At 41.9% G+C, this 17,511-nt stretch overlaps 1 protein-coding gene and 1 long non-coding RNA gene across 2 annotated transcripts in view; one reads left to right on the top strand and one right to left on the bottom strand.

Annotated features, from left to right (window-relative positions):
- Positions 1-1,979, top strand: part of LOC131463761 (uncharacterized) — a 42,095-nt gene extending 40,116 nt beyond the window's left edge. Inside the window, exon 3 of the long non-coding RNA XR_009241117.1 lies at positions 511-1,979. This is a non-coding gene — a long non-coding RNA (uncharacterized LOC131463761). The remainder of the gene's footprint in view (positions 1-510) is intronic.
- Positions 1,980-3,023: 1,044 nt separating this feature from the next.
- tmem161b (transmembrane protein 161B) lies at positions 3,024-17,511 on the bottom strand. Its single transcript, XM_058636790.1, has 12 exons — positions 17,293-17,511; positions 13,760-13,863; positions 12,734-12,814; positions 11,229-11,326; positions 10,946-11,102; positions 9,487-9,638; positions 9,317-9,377; positions 9,056-9,196; positions 7,982-8,095; positions 6,788-6,962; positions 5,944-6,040; positions 3,024-5,833 (listed from the first exon to the last, which is right to left on the bottom strand). The coding sequence occupies exons 1-12, from the start codon at positions 17,293-17,295 to the stop codon at positions 5,538-5,540; spliced, it is 1,479 nt and encodes a 492-aa protein (XP_058492773.1). The 5' UTR covers positions 17,296-17,511; the 3' UTR covers positions 3,024-5,537.

The raw sequence follows: 17,511 nt of genomic DNA, 5'->3' as shown, positions 1-17,511 counted from the left end.
CTTTTTTCCCTCCTCTCGTGTTATTCTCACTGGTTAGCGCACGTTTAACGGCTTTATGGAGAAACAATGTGTGTTGACGTGTGTGTGTGTGAATGTGTTGCAGTAAAAAGTTCTTTCGTTTTACCCGCCAAACGAGAATAACTCCTTATTTACAGGAATTGGATGTTGAATGGCAGCACATTTTTTTTAAAGAATGAAGTGACACACTAGATACTAGAAGAAAAAAAACTCTATTTAGTATTTATTTACCGCTGAACGTTACACATGCACTGTTTTGCCACACAAAGAGGAAAATGGGACGTACAGTTTGCTCGCGGCGTCTCAAAAAAACGCCTAAAAATGTGACTGGTCGTCGTCGCGAGGAAACGATGACAAGCGCCAATCTCTCATGGCCGCTTTGACGTGATTGCACAGAAAGTATAATAATAATAACAATAATAATAATAATAATGATGTAAAAAGAAGTCAGAGGGGTTGAAGCCGAGTAAAGTGTTCTCTTTTCTTTTCCAGGTCAGGTCAACCTACGCTTGCTTCTGCTGCTCGCGGCTGAAACCCTCACCCTGTCACCGAGAGAGAGCGAGAGAGCTCACTATTGTAACATCAACTCTCCAGAAGATTCTCAGCCCTTCTGGTCGCGTTGGGGTGAGGAGAGGGAGGAGGAGGAGGGGGAGGGCATTTCCACTCCCCCCCCCCAGTTCTGAAGTGGAGCTTCACGTCGCTCTGTGGAGAAGGGACCTCGGTGAATGGACCCCACTCGAGACGAACAAAGGAGGCCCTCCACCGGTTTGTTTTGGAAGCTGTTTTATTGATCTGTCTACCTATGAATGAATGCGCTGGCCCAGTTTTCCAGCTCATGAGGACAATGTCACTCAAGGCCTGCATTAACTGGCCCCGATGTTATTCTCATAGAACGGTGCGCGTTGAGAGGAGCTTGGGACCATTTGTAATTTCATCCCCCAATCTTACGCCGCTAACCTTTCCCACAATAATAGAGGTGCCAAACTAAGAAAAGCAAATCGATGGCCATTGAGCGCCCTAAATCAATCCCAGTTTGCTGCGAGGACACGTTCCAAGTAGGCTGACGCCGCGCAAACACGGAATTACAGAATTATTTATCGCCGCCGCACAAAGAACGATGCTACAGTCAATTTGATAAAATCCTGTCCGAGACCTTGAAGAGCCACAAAGGAGCGACTGTAAATGCAGAGAAAAGGTTAGAAGAAAGCGGACCTTTTGTGCTCATCATCTCCATGAACAGAATAAAGCAGTGAGGCCTTAAGAGAGCCACATCTGCACTGAAATATTTTCAACTCAGGGGTCCGCCGTGTGTATTTACAAGGGCATGTGGTCGGTCTCCTCATCGGGGCATGAATCCCGGGGCAAGGCCGTACCGTTAAAAAGCAGCTCTGCCCTCAAAAGGATCTTTAAGAACGCGACACTTTCTTCCAGTTTCACTCACACACCCGACTTCTTGTCATGTGCTTGGTTAAAGTTAAGCGGTTAGTTTGCTTTGAAACAAACTAACATCACTAAGCTACAACAAGTGGCAGGCACTTTTGATTTGGAGGAAACGATGCAGATGCAACGAGGAGCGACAGCCGGGAGTGATTTACTCAAAACCCCATTTCCAGAAAAACCTGGGACACTTGGCAATAAAACTAAAGTCTGTAATTTGAACCTTTTTTATTTAACGGAGAAAAAAGGACAAAGGAAAGATTTTCACTGCTGATAAACACAATTCTATGTGTTTAACAAACACATTTGATGCCCGCAGCGCACTAAAGAAGTTGGTCACATCACCTTTACGTTTAAATAAACTTTTCCCTCAGTCCATGTGGTGATGTCGATCACATTAACACGACTGTTTCTCCTATAAAAACCACCCGAGGGCCTCGATGTGACTTCACACACCGAGACTCCTCTCGATTCTCTTCATGTTTTTTGCAACATTATGTATTAAACATGGTAACAAAATCAAACTGTTTGTGCAATCTTGTGTTTTCTTTTAAACTGACTGATCAAAATGATGTCATTGATACTTGTTGTGTTGGGTTTGCGAGAACATGTCGGACGGTCGATCCTTCAAAGAGAACTTGAGGTCAACATTTCGCTTCTCTCTCACTCTCTCTTACTCTCACTTTTGCCAGTTTCATGTAAAACACTATTTTTTGACAGACCGGTATAGAAACCAGTGCATAAATTAAATATTAAGTGCGTAAAAAATACAACCCACCATCCCGCTGAGCTCGTTTCATTAGGGCTTCATAGCCTCATTTGCTAGCTAGCTAGTGCGCGAGAACCACCTGTAGCGACATTTTAAGTAGGAATCCTGATATTGTTTATTAAATGCTGCTTTCTTTTCCTTGGAAGTTGAAGGCTCTTCTTTTTCTTCTTTTTTGTCTCCTCCTTGTAATTTTTCCCTTTCCAAAGACGTTTGTTTTTGACTCGTTTTTGCTAGCTTGTAAGCTAACTTTTTGATGTACCATAACGTGACCGAGACAAGCGTTTGTTTTGTTGTTTTCAGTATAAAAGATCTTTATCTGATAATCAATAAAATATTTGTATTTTTGTGGTTGGGGACCAGAAAAGAATTCAAACAGGCGAGTTGTTTCGGTTTTACTCAACCCCCCCCCCCCTCAAATTCATTTCTAATCTCGTCTCACGTTATGAGCCTGACCATGAATGGAGGTCCTCAAGAGGCCTATTAACTATCCCCTAATCCAGGTCGAGGACCGAGGGGGGGCCTGGCCCCTCTCTTTGGAACAACCTGCCCTGGTTGATGAGACTCACACACTCCCTAAAAATTTAAGTTTTACCAATGAACGGTTACTGGACCACAGCTTTTGATAGTTTCTCTATTTATATCCTTCTTTGCAACGTGATAACTGTACCTCTTAAAACCATTAAAACATATTAGACATGAACTTAATTGGCAGTTGCATTAAAGAATTTCTTTTTTTCTTTATTCTTTTCCAATAGTAAATGGTATAAGACCTATAGGCTATAAGGGCTAAATAAAAAGGTGATAGTAAAGAACATAATTTATTTAAGACAAAGTCTAAAGCAGAAATAAATACATGAAAGAACAACAACAACGTGTGTGATGTACTTTGTGAACCCGATGACAACAAAAACAACAAACACTTTCAGTGGTAACAAACAGACGACGAAGCATCATCGGGCCAATAAGGATTCTGAAAGCTTCCCCCAGCATCTTCTTACTGGCCACATCAGATCATTACCGTTCAAGAAAAAGAAAGAAAATTAATAATCTGTAATTGATTTGTCAACAACGTATTCAAAACCGATTTTTAAGTATTCATACACTCCAACAATAACAAAATAAACGAGTGTGTTGTTAAAAGAAATGTTTACAGGCCTCAGCATGTGTAATAAATACAAATTCAATCAAAACAAAAAAATAGTCATTAGGACTAATTAGATTTCGTTCCAACAGGTAGAATTATTATTGGGTCACGGGGGGGGGTGCAGGGGTTAAATCAACTCACCATACAAATCATTTTCATTAAAAACAACCTAGAAATGAGGCAAGAATGATACATTCATTATGTGTTATTCCCTAGGATTTAAAAAAAACAAACAGACAAACAGTGAAGCTAAGACTGTCAGCATCAGGGAAGCTTCAAATGTGTGTGATATGGTGTCAGATGTGTCCTGTACAAAACACGGTGGATGCGATGATGAAATAAAACGAGCAGAGGTGATTAACCTGGCAGTATGTGCCCAACAATCCTCAACACATCAGCCCGGTGACCGCTTGTGTGTGCATTTACTCGTCAAAGTCAAAGTAGTCAGTAAGTCTAATTTAAAACACAAGCAGACACCAAAGCTAGAGGAAATCAACTTACTTGGCACAATTTTAAAAACCAAAACAATTTGATTCATTAGAAACGGAATAATACTTTAAAAAAAAACACACAATAAAAGCTTGTTATCAAAAAAAAAAAAACTGACAGAACATAAAAGGCGAGAACTCAATGACAATGCCCTTTTGAGATTACATCTGACCCCACAGCGGCGATCCTTCACATGCAGACACTTTTGGACATTAACACATACTTGTACCATATACACCGTCCTCTCTTTGAATCAGTGCCACCTCTTAGAAGAAGAAAAAAACAAAAAAACGGCTTCAGATTCTCGTATAGCTTCTGTAAATGGCTCAGTTAAAACGAGGGAGGTCACAATGCAAACCAAGCAATACTCTTAAATATCTTTAAAGTTCTTCCGCCCCCTCGTCCAAGTACAAACACACTCGCACAATTTTAAGACTCTTTCAGGATATTTTGTGATCTGTGGCAATGGAATTCAGACACCGGAAATAAACACAAACAATGAGATTCCCTCCCAAAAAATGTCGATGAACATGAGGGACTGACGGATCACCTGCACGGACCATGACGTAGACCGACTCTTTAAGGCCTTTGCACTTGAGCAGCAACGTGAAAAAAACCACACTAAAATAGTGCACGCTAAGTGCAACGCAATCAAGCGGATTAAACAAACAAAAAACAACAACTCTGTATTGCTCATCAAAATCCTGTTGCCAGTTTTTGAGCGCAAAGGCCCTAAATGTCGAGATACAACCAAACAGATGTAACATGCACCTGTAGGTGTCTGACGTGAGGCTAGCATGAACCCATGGGAGGCTGCAACGAGGGCTTCCTAAAATAAAAGACATCTTGATTCTCAAATGTGCTGATGGAAACATATCATGTGTGTGTGAGTTTAAAAAACACTGAAATTACTTAAAAAAAGGGAAATGTGTTTGTTAACAGCGAAATATCCCCTCGTCTCACCCCTTCCTGTGTGTTGAACCAAACGAGTAGCGTTCAGGGAACGTCACGTAACTCAAAGAGATCTTCTAGTTTGTTGTATTGTGAAAAAAGATGGTGGTGCAAAATGGCCTCCGTAGACTTGACCCTGGCTCCTGATGTCAATATAAAAAAGGCTCATTCTGAGGTAACGAGAAACAACAGTTCATACAATCGGGAATAATTATTTTACCATCACTTTCTGCCAAATTAAAAATCATTTCACCTATATTTTACACACTGGACGAACACTTAGAACGGATAGTGATTGGCATCTGTGATGAAAGTCGTTTACCTCACGTGATTAAAATATCATACAGCAAAGTGGATCAGTTTCTTATTACAAGACCAGACTGTGGACTGTGGAGTATTCCCTCGACTCGATTCTTTAGTCCGTTATTAAATTTTTATAAATCTCGCTTTTCAAATTAAAAGTCGTATTAAAAAAAACAATGAGGAGTTCATAGAGTCATCTGTGAAGGAAGCACTAGAGATTGAACCAGGAGCTTTGATGATATGGTCAGTCATTGAGAGGTGGTCAGGGGGGAGGGGAGGGAGAGAGACGGAAGGAAGGGGGGCAGTTGTGGAGCAGACTCATCCGTCAATAGTCCTCTATTGCTCCCAGTAATCAGTTCGTTGTGATCAGGCTGAACATACAGTAGCCCTGTGGGGGTCTGGCTGCCACTGCTGGGGCTCCTGATGCTATGCCGCCATGAGATACTGATGGTAGAAGAGACCAAAGAGGGAGGTGGAGAAGAGGCAGGCAGCGATCCACCAAGTGAAGAAGGAGAAGAGGCCCCGGAAAAGCAGGGGGCTGAACACAGTCCTGAGGCCGCCCAGGGCCACCGACAGCTGGGCCACTGACGCCCGCACGCCCGATTCTACCGCCGGGGCGGGCGTCGGAGCTGCCGCTCCTGCCGCCGCCATCACAGCGTCAGAGTTCATATCATGGGTGCAAGGCAGGTCTTCTTCAGGATAGACCCACCATGAGTATCCACCTGCAATACAGCAACGGAAAAGAAGACGGCTTTCACTTTCCAGGGACAAAGCAAAGCGGGAAAATCACTGTATGGTGCAATAACAGACTGTAAATACAAAATCTACTCACCTAAGGTTTTTAGCAGCAAAGTAGTATGCAGCAGCATCACCAGCGGTGCCACATACTGGAGTGCGATGACGCACAAGTAATAAAAAACACGCGCAACCTGAGGAAAAGAACAGTTTTACCTTTACCAAATAACCAATATCAAGTTATGTGAGATGAACGGAGTTCATAAAACCCACCACAACAACAGCAATCATCCAAAAACATGATTAAATAGAACATTGAAATAAGGAACAAGGAAATGTCTAAAATCTCAATATTTAACAGCAACTGAATCACAACCTGTTCAATAACTGTCAGACAGAACTTATCTTTTTAATTAACCGATTCTAATGATTCAGTTACACCGAAAACAACTGGAGCTATGAGGGGAAGGAAAAAAAAGGGTGAGACTGCAGATTTCCTCCACGTACCCCAGTATCAGGGAACTATGGTGGCCTTTTTACAGCCTTAGAATGAGCCTTTCATGTGTGTTTTAGGCAAGGTCCTGCTTCATGGAGGCCACAAGTGATTTTGTTTCACGTTTGAAATGGAAGCTTACGATGCAAACAAACAGCTCATATAAAAATAATGCATAAACCAACCGAGGAGGAAGAGGAGGAGGAAACAGCAGAAAGAGAGAGTGGAGAGAGTTGTTTACATCCATTTTTGTGTATTAAAGGCCACGGTAGTTCCCCGGTGCGCTTGGAAAATGGAGGGGTGAGCAACCGTTTGTCCATGTCTCTAATTCATTATTCACTGGAGCTTTTTAAGTGAAATAAATTCAATCCCATTTCTGCACCTCTATACGGTTTTACATACATATATGATTGGAGTACCACAGCAGGGGATGAATCATTTTACTCACCATCTTCTGCAGGTCAACGGTACTTATTCTCCCCGCCTCCTTCTTCATCTGGTCCACGCCCTTCTGGGCCAGGTTGAGGTAGGCTTGCAAATGATGTCTCATCACAGCGAGCCGGAGCATGCACATCAGTATGATGGCCCATAACCGCAGCGTGTCATACGTCTGCTCAGTCATCCTGATATTAATAGAAAGACAAGCGTAAAAAAAGGAAGGTGAGAGAGAGAGAGAGAGTGACGACGAGCTTCGCTAGCCCCACCAACTCAACCCCGTCATGTATCTGCTACATCACTGGGATGTTCGCGGGGAGACAATGAGACAGAAAGGAGAGATACGACGACTCAAGAAGAAAAAGTAGCATATGGTGAAAGTGAGAGATAAAAAAAAAGGGTGAAAATGAGGACAGCGAATGTTACATTGAGTCACGTTTGACCTTGATGGTATCGCAGTCAGTGTTTCCACACTCTGTCCCGGAATGTGTCAGAATACAAACTTATGCAACAAATGAACGACGCGATCTAAGAATGAATAACAAGCTGACAAACGACAGCGGTTAAGAGACAGAATAGAACAACGAGATTTCCCTCAGGAATGACTCCATGTGTGTGTGTGTGTGTGTGTGTGTGTACGGTCTAATTTTAGCTCCAAGTTGTGAAAACATTCCTTATCTAATGGAATCGCCGTAACTTTGCTGTCGCGTTGTTTTACAGTTACTTTTATTTGCACAGCTTGTTGCCCTGTTTGAATGGCAGGTCATTAGCTTGCCAAGGGCATCAAGGGAGTCCAACTGGCAACTGTCTACCGATCAACAAGAGGTACAAAGGACATGTCGCTGTAGCAGCTCGCTGTTCTAATCACATTTTTATGAATTTATCTCAGTTTATGCTCAGAAACCTGAACAATTTCAGACAAAACTGTTTAATAATTACTTCCTCAAGCCATAACCTACATCTACTGAAAATGTCTGTGCTTTACCGACGCTCACAAACAGACAAAGACATAAACCACCTTGGAAAATACCGGTTGATTGAGTTACAGCATGCAGAATTTTACTTATATTAAAGTAAAACATGTTTTTATTAAATAAAGAAAATCCATACACATACAGTAAAAACACTCCACACCGCACTGGTGGTTCAGTGTGTTTCTAGGTCAAATGAAAACGGTGCAAAGCGTTATTGCTTTCCTCGTACTCACAAAGGCACACTCTCCTTTCCCAGAGTGGGGTTCATTATATAGTCCTTCGTAATGGGCTTGACCCACAGCAAGACCATGATAAGAGGGGACAGGAAGTTGATATGAAGCAGAGTCCTGGAGAAGAAGAAAGAGGAGAAGAGGAGGTGAGCGAGCGGTCATCCAGTTTATCATGTCAGGTGATCAAATAATCCAGCGTTGATGAACTAATGCGGCGAGGAAACTGGGAAGCGCTCTGAAATCTTGGGCTTAATTTAAGTCGTAACATATTTCAAAACAACTGCTCCTGAGAGGGGGGGCGGGGTTAGAAGATAACATTTTTGCAGGGTTGGAGATAATCTCTGCTGGTGACACGGTCCGAGGATGTAAGATCATGACAGCTAGTAAGAGAAGACGAGGAGGTCAAAAGGGAGGAGATTCTGCCTTCGCCAAAGTGGATTATCTGGATGCAAAATGCTCCCTTGCTCTGCACTCTCATCACGGTTTGGGTTTTACATCTGCTGTGACACCTCATGTGTCCGTGAGGATGCCATGATTTTGTTATTTGTGTCTACATCTTTATGTGTTGTGGTTTACCTGTGTAACTTATGAATGATAATCATTGGTATTAATGATTGCGTGTGAAATCGTGGCAGTGGTGTTCAATAATCTAGCAGCAGCTGTGCACCGCTGATGAATGAGTGAATGTAAGGGGGGAAACACGGGCACCCAGGGGATTCTGCTCCAACTGAGGAAGCCTGCATCTGACTCACAAGGTGCACTTTTGCACCTGCACCTCTAAAAATAGTGGGAGTATTGGGTGTTTGGACTCATGGTGGTACTTTAAAGTGTGTATAAAGTGACAAAAATACCTCTTTTGATTCTACTAACATGTATGTATATGTGTAAAATTAGGTTTTAAATCATATAAAATTGAGAAACCCTCTCTGCTCTGAAACCCTCTCTGACCAAAGCAGCAGAACGTCACTGTTCTATGGAATTTAAACATAAATCCTAGTGTAATGACTGTACACAAACTCAGCACTGGTTTAGCTAAAGATCGAGTCAAGCCAAGACAAATTACTGTTGTGGACTTACTGTGAAAATTTGCCCGTGGTCAGATTAAGCGCATCGAGATGCATCTGCGCCAATCGTAGGCCGGGAAAGGTCAGAAATGCTCCTATTAGAGAGCAGAGTACGGCTAGAATCAGCTTGAAGGTGAGTTTAGATATGGGACCCCTGTAAAAGCAGAACAAAACAACACAAGTTATTCTCCTGTAGTTTCATGAAGAATTCATGAAGGCAGAGAGAAAACCAAAAATGATTCCGTTTCTGCAAGAATACTGATATTGTACTTACTGGGACTCTAAACCCTCGTTCTCCAGAAAATGTAGAGCGCTGTCAGAGAAGTTTGCAAAACCTGGAAATGATTAAATGTTCAACAGGGAATCACTCACTGGGGGCAATATAATACAATTTCGTTTTCACTAACAGGGTCATTTGTATGAAAAGGACGGTGGAGCACTCACCGGTCTCAAGACCAAACTCCAGGTAGTTTTCCGTGATGATAAGAATGGCCATGGCTTTGACAAAAAAGAAAAAAGCAAAGGTAATGCAGAGTGAGCGCTCGCCTCCTTCCTCCAGCTTGAAGTAGTGCGCCGTTAGAGAAAAAAGGGTCTTACTGTGGGGACGGAGTCAAGGGAAAACGTCTCCACGAGCACGAGTGCATTTAAAACAAATTCAAATGGCTTTGCCGATACATTTTCACTGCTTTTTGCAGAGTTCAAGGCAAAGCGGAAATAAGTATTTGTAATCAAGCGGCACCAAAAAAAAAAAAAGTAGAACATAGTAATGCAGTGTATTGACTACACAAAATATGTTTCATCTTTTCACATATGTACTTTAATGTACATGCATGCATACAATCCCTGCTACCAAGCGTGCCATCCGGGTCATAATAGTGTTTTACTCTGCCCCCGTTGACACTGATCAGGAGGCTAAGGGGGGGCAGAACATGAACTCTACTCAACATGGACATTCAACCCTTAGTTCCTGCAACATTTCAGGTGACGGCACTGCAATATTTCCACAACCCCTCTCAGTAGATTTTAAAGAAAGGCGTTCAGTTCAATTGAGTCTTCATTCTTCCCCTAACCCTTATTTACTGTGAAGACAGCTGTGTAAACAGAATCGTCAGCGCAGCCAAGCCCAGCGTGAGGCCGAGCAGAGGAACAACACGAGTTATCGTGTCGCTGCCTATAATTGATACAATAGAGGTGGCCCCGTAAACATGGGACAAAAAAAGTGAGGTTTTATTCAACACAAATGCTGCTTTTTATCAGGTTGAGAGAGCAGTGAGGCCGTTCTCCTGGGCAAGAGTCTTAAACATGTTATCGGAGCAGCACTAGGAAAACTGAAATCAACTGTCCATTAACACATATATTGGAGAACATATTCGCTCATCTCCATCATCACACTTCCATATCATCTGTTCCAAAGTCTGCCCTCCCCCCCAAGCACATCAGCCTGTTGGGCTGTGAAAATTGGGCCTTCAATCTCCGACATGAGCAGGAAATAACACACCGTCTGACCACAGTGAGCTCGGGAGCTCGAGCGGGAGCACTGGGAAGATTGATCCCTGCAGTTGGTGGCGGGGATAATGCATATTATTTAACCATCATTCAGTGTAGCAAAATAGCAGGTAGCCGCGCGGCAAAAAGGTGTCGGCGGCGACGCCACTCAGAGGCTCCCGCGGTCATTTTATAGCCTCTCAATTACAACTGCTGCAGCTGCACAATCAAGCTGCAATGAATCAGGTCCCTTATAGAGACATTTTCACCGATGACATATGTCATAGTATATTATAAAAAAAAAAACAAAGTGTGGAAAGAGTCGTTCAGATCCCACCAACAGATATACAGCATATGTTGCTAATTTAGACGATAAAAACACTAATCAAGAGGTAAAGACGATGTAGTGTAAGGATACATGACAAAGGCGAGTACCAGGAGGCACCAGACCACACTGATGTTCATCTCTCCTGAGGGCTGAGCCACACTGTAGTAACATTCAGTTATCAGATACACCACAGTCGCCGCCACTGTAAAATCCACCAGCCACTGGAACTCTGGGAAATAGTGCAAAGCTGGGAGGCAGAGAGAGAGCATAATTAAAAACATCAATACAATACAACAAAAGTGAAGCATGTGTGTGTGTGGGTGGGTGAATTTAAAATATGAGAACTGAACATTTTTAATTTGTAAATTTGTACCTAATGTGTCAACTTCTGTGATGCATTTCGTCTCCAACTGCAAGTCTATGTCCTTGGGAACTGTCAGCGGCTTATTGTCTATGTGACCATTGTATTTCCTGGACCAAAAAAATAAAAAAAGAGGACAGAACATCAAACTGGGGTCAGGAAAACAGAGAAAACAACAAAAAGACAGTTTTGACCATTGACACTTTTGCAGAAAAACAGTGATATGCTGAGTGACTGCTGATATTTGGATATACGGCATTTTGGATTAGATGCAGCTATAAAAAAAAAAAAAAAGTGTTTGATATGTGTTTACCATTATTGCTAAAACTGCACAGATAAAAGATGACCCTATATTGCTTGTGTTGATCATCAAATATAATACTGCATCGTTTATTCCCAGTCATGTGTTTTTGTTGTTAACTAATAGTTCAGGACTTCCATGACTGAGTGCACACACAGTGCTAAATCGCTAACAGCAGGTGAATGGAGAGCTGTTCTTCAGGTCTGAAGAAGAACTGTCCTGGGCCTCCTCCTGCGTGCTGGGCTTTGTGTGTGCTGGATTCACAGGACAATAGCACGCAAAGACTTTTGGGCCAAACACGCCCTGGACAGATTTCATCTCTGAGGCACCTGACAAGAAAAAAACCGGGGCTCAGCAGCTCAGGCACCCCTCACTGAGAGAGTCAGATGGTTGACAATAGGATAGGAGCGGCATGGCACGAGCTGGCAAAAGGACAGTGGTCCATCTTTTCTTCAAGGGATTACTGAACATGTGGCGCTACAGAGCACTGACCTGCCTCATATAGGGTCAGAGAAAGGACTGTGCTACACAACCATCTTAACTAAGAAGCTGGACACCATGAGGATTAGCCGTCAGCTGCAAATTCAATCTGAATTCCCATTTAGAGGGAGAGCACAAAGGAAACAGTGCTAAATTCATATTTTTAACATTTCCACCTGCAGCCCAAATGACTAGAAAGAAGTGTTTTGTTTTGTTTTTTATTTATTTAAAACAAAGAAGTCTTAAAGGAAAATCATATTCCAGAATTAAAGTAAATTGACATGCGACCATTTTGCAGACACAACACTGTTTGGGAATCTATGATTTTGGGCTGAATGCAATCCTCAAAAGTAATGGCTCCAAAAATACAGCCGCGACTTTCCTCACATCTACTAGACGGGGGCCACTTCTAAGCCAAGCTGCTGTGAGCCCAGATGAAGAGCCGGTGAAAAAAACAACACAACAAAAACACACTTCTGTCTCCTCACTTCAAAACATGCTGTAAATGAGCCACATAAACACATCAGCGTCATCTCTTTGCCGACATGCCTGTGGTCTCCATCCCTCTCAAACGTCCGCTTCTCATCTTTGCTTTCCTCTCTGATGAAAGGGGCACTTTTCCTACCTGTGCTGTGCCACTGCCTTTCCCCACCCCTCAAAACAATAGCCCTTCTTCATTTCCTTCACCACATCCACCCCTCCCTCCATCCCTCCCTCCCTCGCACCCCCAACCTACCTGTCTTTCCTCTTCTGTCCTTTTTGTTTCCCGGCTAAGCTCCTCAACTCATCTTCCGTAGGGTGTTGATACCACCGCAGACTGTGGACAAAGAACATGAAAACGACGTGGAGTCAAGTTCTGACTTAGCCAGGGGGATGAAACAGTGGGTTTTAATCAGATTTGTTGTTCTACTGCACAATTAGAGACACATACTGAAGTTTCTATCATAGGCTGGTATACAGAACAATAGGACAATGGTGAAAAAAAAGACTGACTTTATGTTCTCTCAGCTTAAAGTACTTATTATTTTACTAAATACTTAACAGGTAGCAGCAAGCTAAAACGGATTCACCTAAAACTAACAAGCTGAACACACACTTCACTCAATAAATTAATTAACTCCAACTGAACTGCGTAGTCAAGTGTAGCTCGACTTGACTACGCATCAAGATGTTAAAAGCATCTATTGCCTTTTCATTAGGGTTTAGAAAAATATCAAAAAATGTCTTTGTTCCTCAAATTTCTTTAGAAACCCTCCTGTCAGAGCATCCTGAGGCATGCTCGGTGTGATAGAGGAGGATAGTGGGCGCACTGTGTTGTGTATTTATTATGGTACATTAATTACAAAATATTCTAAAGGGGACACACCACTCTGGCTTCCTGCTTATGGTGAAAGTTTTAAACCACGTTTGAGCAGTGCCCTGAAAAGAAAGATGAATTAATTATTCAAAAGTGTTCTAAGAAAACTGTTTACTAAAAAAACATGAGACGCACTAATTAGAGGAATTGAGGCGGGCACTTGCACCGTCCTCTCGGGTCCTCCCAATATTTCAATGCACTTTGGTCTTTGCAGTGCTACTTAATGATTCTTTTTCTTCTTGTATTCAAATCAGGGGTAATCACGTGACATCTAAGTAAACATTTTTGACCTGAATTGTTCTGCACTTGTTTTGAAATTCACAGTTAAAGGCAAAGTAACTGAAGAACTGAAACTAAGCACTTTGTAATTCTTATCGAAACAGCATGTACAGGATCCCACGTTACCTGCCACTGCAGAGAAGCCATCTTGCAAAGGAATAATGAGGTATTATTTTTTGAATTACACTGGCCATTACCATGGTAACCACCAGCTGCACACCGATCACACCCTGTGGAAAAGAGGAAGAGGGTTGGAATCAAATTTAAGTAGTAATTACACTTGACATAAAGCAGTCACACACATTTAGTCGATTTATATACAGTAGGCAAATACACGGTGAAACATGTCTCATCACAAGTGAGTTTTACATACAATTTTAAATCCAACAGTCTTTTAATCCTTTTAACATTGGACCATAATTGTTGGCAATGTTGCAAGTCAGTGAGGACCAGTTAAACTGCCACATTCAGCTTGATAAAAGTAATATAATGGAAGATCTATTTACACACATCTAGTGGTCAATTGTAAGGGTTTTAATTAGTGATTAACCAACATGTAATTGGAGTAATATTAGTTAAACAGAGTGGTCAATAAATTGTACTCAGCTCGGCAGTGCACTCAGTCACTACGAGTACAATGACAGGACAATGAACAAGCAGCACTTCTGTGGGAGTTACCTCAAGACTTGGTAATACGAGGGGCTCAATCTCAACCCAGCACACTCAGATCAATATTCACTTAGACTTATGAGGCCAAAATCATTCCTGTCATGCTGCGCTTTTATCCACTCACTGTAGGATAAGGTCTGTGGGTTGGCCTCTCTCTTTGGCAATCAGTGTTGGAATCAATGATATCTGTGCCTGCACACACTTGAGCGAAGAGAACCAATTAGCTGACTAATCTTTGCCTCTTTGCCAAGAACGGCCTAATGTATGGGGTAGCACCACTGAATCTCACCGTCACCTGAAAATAGAGCTTTCAACACGTTTACACTACGATTATCTTACTTAACAAACCTACCTGCGACAACCCAACTCAACAAAGCCTAAAGTTTACCCTAAGGATGTGTGTCCATATACATTTTATTTGCACCAGCATCTGTTTATAGTATTGTTATCAACAAGGAGAGTGTATGCAGGTCCATGTTGCCAACTTAAGAGCTCCACCCAAAAACTTCTTTCAGACTGTTCCACTTGTATGTATTGTAAACTTGTTGATACATCAACAAAGCCCCTTAGTGCAACAGATTGAGCAGCGATCATGAATAATAATAAGTTAGTGGACAAGCCTCCTCCAGTTGGTGCTCACGATATAAATACTATGTTTGACAAAACTTAACTGTAAAACATCAACTGTGGTATAACAAAACCTACGATTATTTGCACATTTTCTTGTAGAAACGAGCAAAGGAGGAAAGGCTGTGTCTTACCAATCATTTCTGTCCATAAATGGAACATTACAACATTCACATATTTGCTCTGGCTCAAATATTACACCTTGAGCAAATATGGAGTTTTGATGTTGTATGCGGTTATCATTATTATTAATATCCAACCTGACCTGCATCTTGTGGGATTTGTGAGAATCAAATATATGAATTCTGACTAACCAAATTCATTACTACAATTAAAAATGTCAGCTCATTCACTTATTTATTTGAATATTTCTCAGACATGTGCAAACATTCTCATACAGAACAACTAGCACTGTCAGGTTGTACCAGAAGTAGAAGGAGGACATGGATATTATAGTGACAGAGGTGAGGAGACTCATACACTAGACCTAGATTTATGATTAGACACGGGTATGGTCAGTGTCACCCAGCAAGGGGTAAGCTCCAAAAGCTAAAAGTCAATACCTCTTCTGGAGTCACAGGGGGACAGTAGGTAGGTGCCATTATCAAGATATGACACATGATCAAACACACTCTGTCTGACCCAAAATATTCCCCATGTGAGTAATGGTCAAGTTATATAGGTCAAAATTACACAGCTGTAGCTTGGTAGATGCTGACCATTCTCTGCGGGAGAGCTGCTAGGATCTCAGGCCTGGGGGAAATTGAGCCAGCATGGACACTCTTATCTTGCCCATTCTGCTTCAACCCCTCCACCCAACAACCAAATGAAATCAGTAGGATGCTGGGACAGGAAGCAGCAGTCATTGACACCACATCAATAACAACTCAAAACTGTTTCACCATGAAACTACCTTTTAAGCAGTGAGAACCCTTGTTGACCAACCAATGCTTTCCAAAAGTTGTTCATCTTGACAACTCGGGTGTTTCACAAACCAACTGTTAACTGAAGTGCAGGGCTTCCCTAGTGCAGCCATAGGTAGAGATGGGTCATACTGTACATTAAAAACACCCAGTGATAACAATGTATTGAATGCCCAGCTGCCATTTGAGTGTATCCTGCATGCTTTTTTACTTCCTGCACCCCCCCAATATTAGTATTCCCTGATGGCACCAGAATTATCTGATTGGGGATGAATATTCATTAAATACTAGTACAATACATCCTGAAACCATAAATACCACATTAACATTTTACTAAGCATAGATAACATACTGTCATATTACCAGGATGTGAGTAGCACGATTGCTACACTGATTGAACATATGAACATATGTTTTTTAAATTACAGCTTATTGCTAATCAGTAAATGCTTCTGTGCAATTGTGTAATTAACAGACTATGAGACTGATGGTATCAAAAGAAATTCAAGGTTGTGATATCAGAATCACTGCCAGTCATCATTAAAATGGTGTCGAACAATCTCTTGATCTGAACATATGCAGGTGTTATCTTGTTAAGCTGAAGAACAGAATAAAAGAACAACTGACAAGACTTTCCTTCCTGTTTTACTACAGTTTCAACATTCCACAGAATTTGGAAAGAGTAGAATTAAGCAAAATCATCAGTCATAACAAAAGTCCAAAATCCTTATCCCATCTGAAGGTTACTATTAACAAATTCCCCTAGCAGGAGTTGGAATTCAAGACACTAATTGTAATTTTAGAGGAATCGTATCACTACTGATGACAATTCTTTCATTCATTCATTCACAGCACCCCATTATTAGTTTATAGACACAAATTAACTAACCCAACAACAATGTGCAGTTTATTAATTCCCCATGGCATATTTTAATGCCAGGGAAATACAACATTACTGCGCGTTGCTACACTATAAAAGCTTTGGCGTTTTCTTTGAGGGCACCCTGAGGTCAAACTGAGCAGGTGAGGTGCGTGAACACCACGTCTTCGTCTTCCCAAAGGTGCCCTGCTGCCAGGTGAATGCTATGCTAACTTGAATGGCTCTTTCACATCCATAACGTTTCGTCGACATCTACACAATAAAACCAGCCCCCGTAAGTATTCCAAAAACAACGTATAACAAACGTATATGAGACACTTTTGTCATCCAATGCAGTGAAATTGGAGCTAACGTTAGCTTGATAGCAACACTGACTAGCCGGCTACTAGCACCTGCTCTGGCTAGCAACGTTGAATTATCATCAGAGTGACACACAAACGGAACACAAACATAGACAGCTACGTCGCAAAGGACATGCACATTATAAAGCAGATGCAGTATCATTGAAATGCGACACATAATAGAAAGTGTTGAGTTCAGGTGCTCACTATCACACTCACCATGTTGATGCAGTGAAACGGACTCTACACCGACAGCACTCAGCACCCAACGAAGCGGCGAGGAGCACATAAGCCCTTCTTGCTATGGTTATACACAAAACAAAGGGGCATGTGTCATCGTATCCTCACAGAAAGGTGTTACATCGCCAAATAAAAAATAATCAATGAACTCAGCCTCCGCTCTGGAGTATTTTCAATTGCAATAGAGGTCAAGCTAGT

Source organism: Solea solea, chromosome 8 (assembly GCF_958295425.1).
Source record: "Solea solea chromosome 8, fSolSol10.1, whole genome shotgun sequence".
Taxonomy (NCBI): domain Eukaryota; kingdom Metazoa; phylum Chordata; class Actinopteri; order Pleuronectiformes; family Soleidae; genus Solea; species Solea solea.
The sequence above is the reverse complement of the archived record's forward strand: the minus strand, read 5'-3'. Positions and strand labels throughout refer to the sequence as shown.

Coding starts and splice junctions, on each gene's coding strand:
- tmem161b (XM_058636790.1), bottom strand. Junction 12,815..13,759: donor TGGCTTCTCTGCAGTGGCAG/GTAACGTGGGAT, acceptor CTTTGTCCACAG/TCTGCGGTGGTATCAACACC. Junction 11,103..11,228: donor CACAGAAGTTGACACATTAG/GTACAAATTTAC, acceptor TCTGCCTCCCAG/CTTTGCACTATTTCCCAGAG.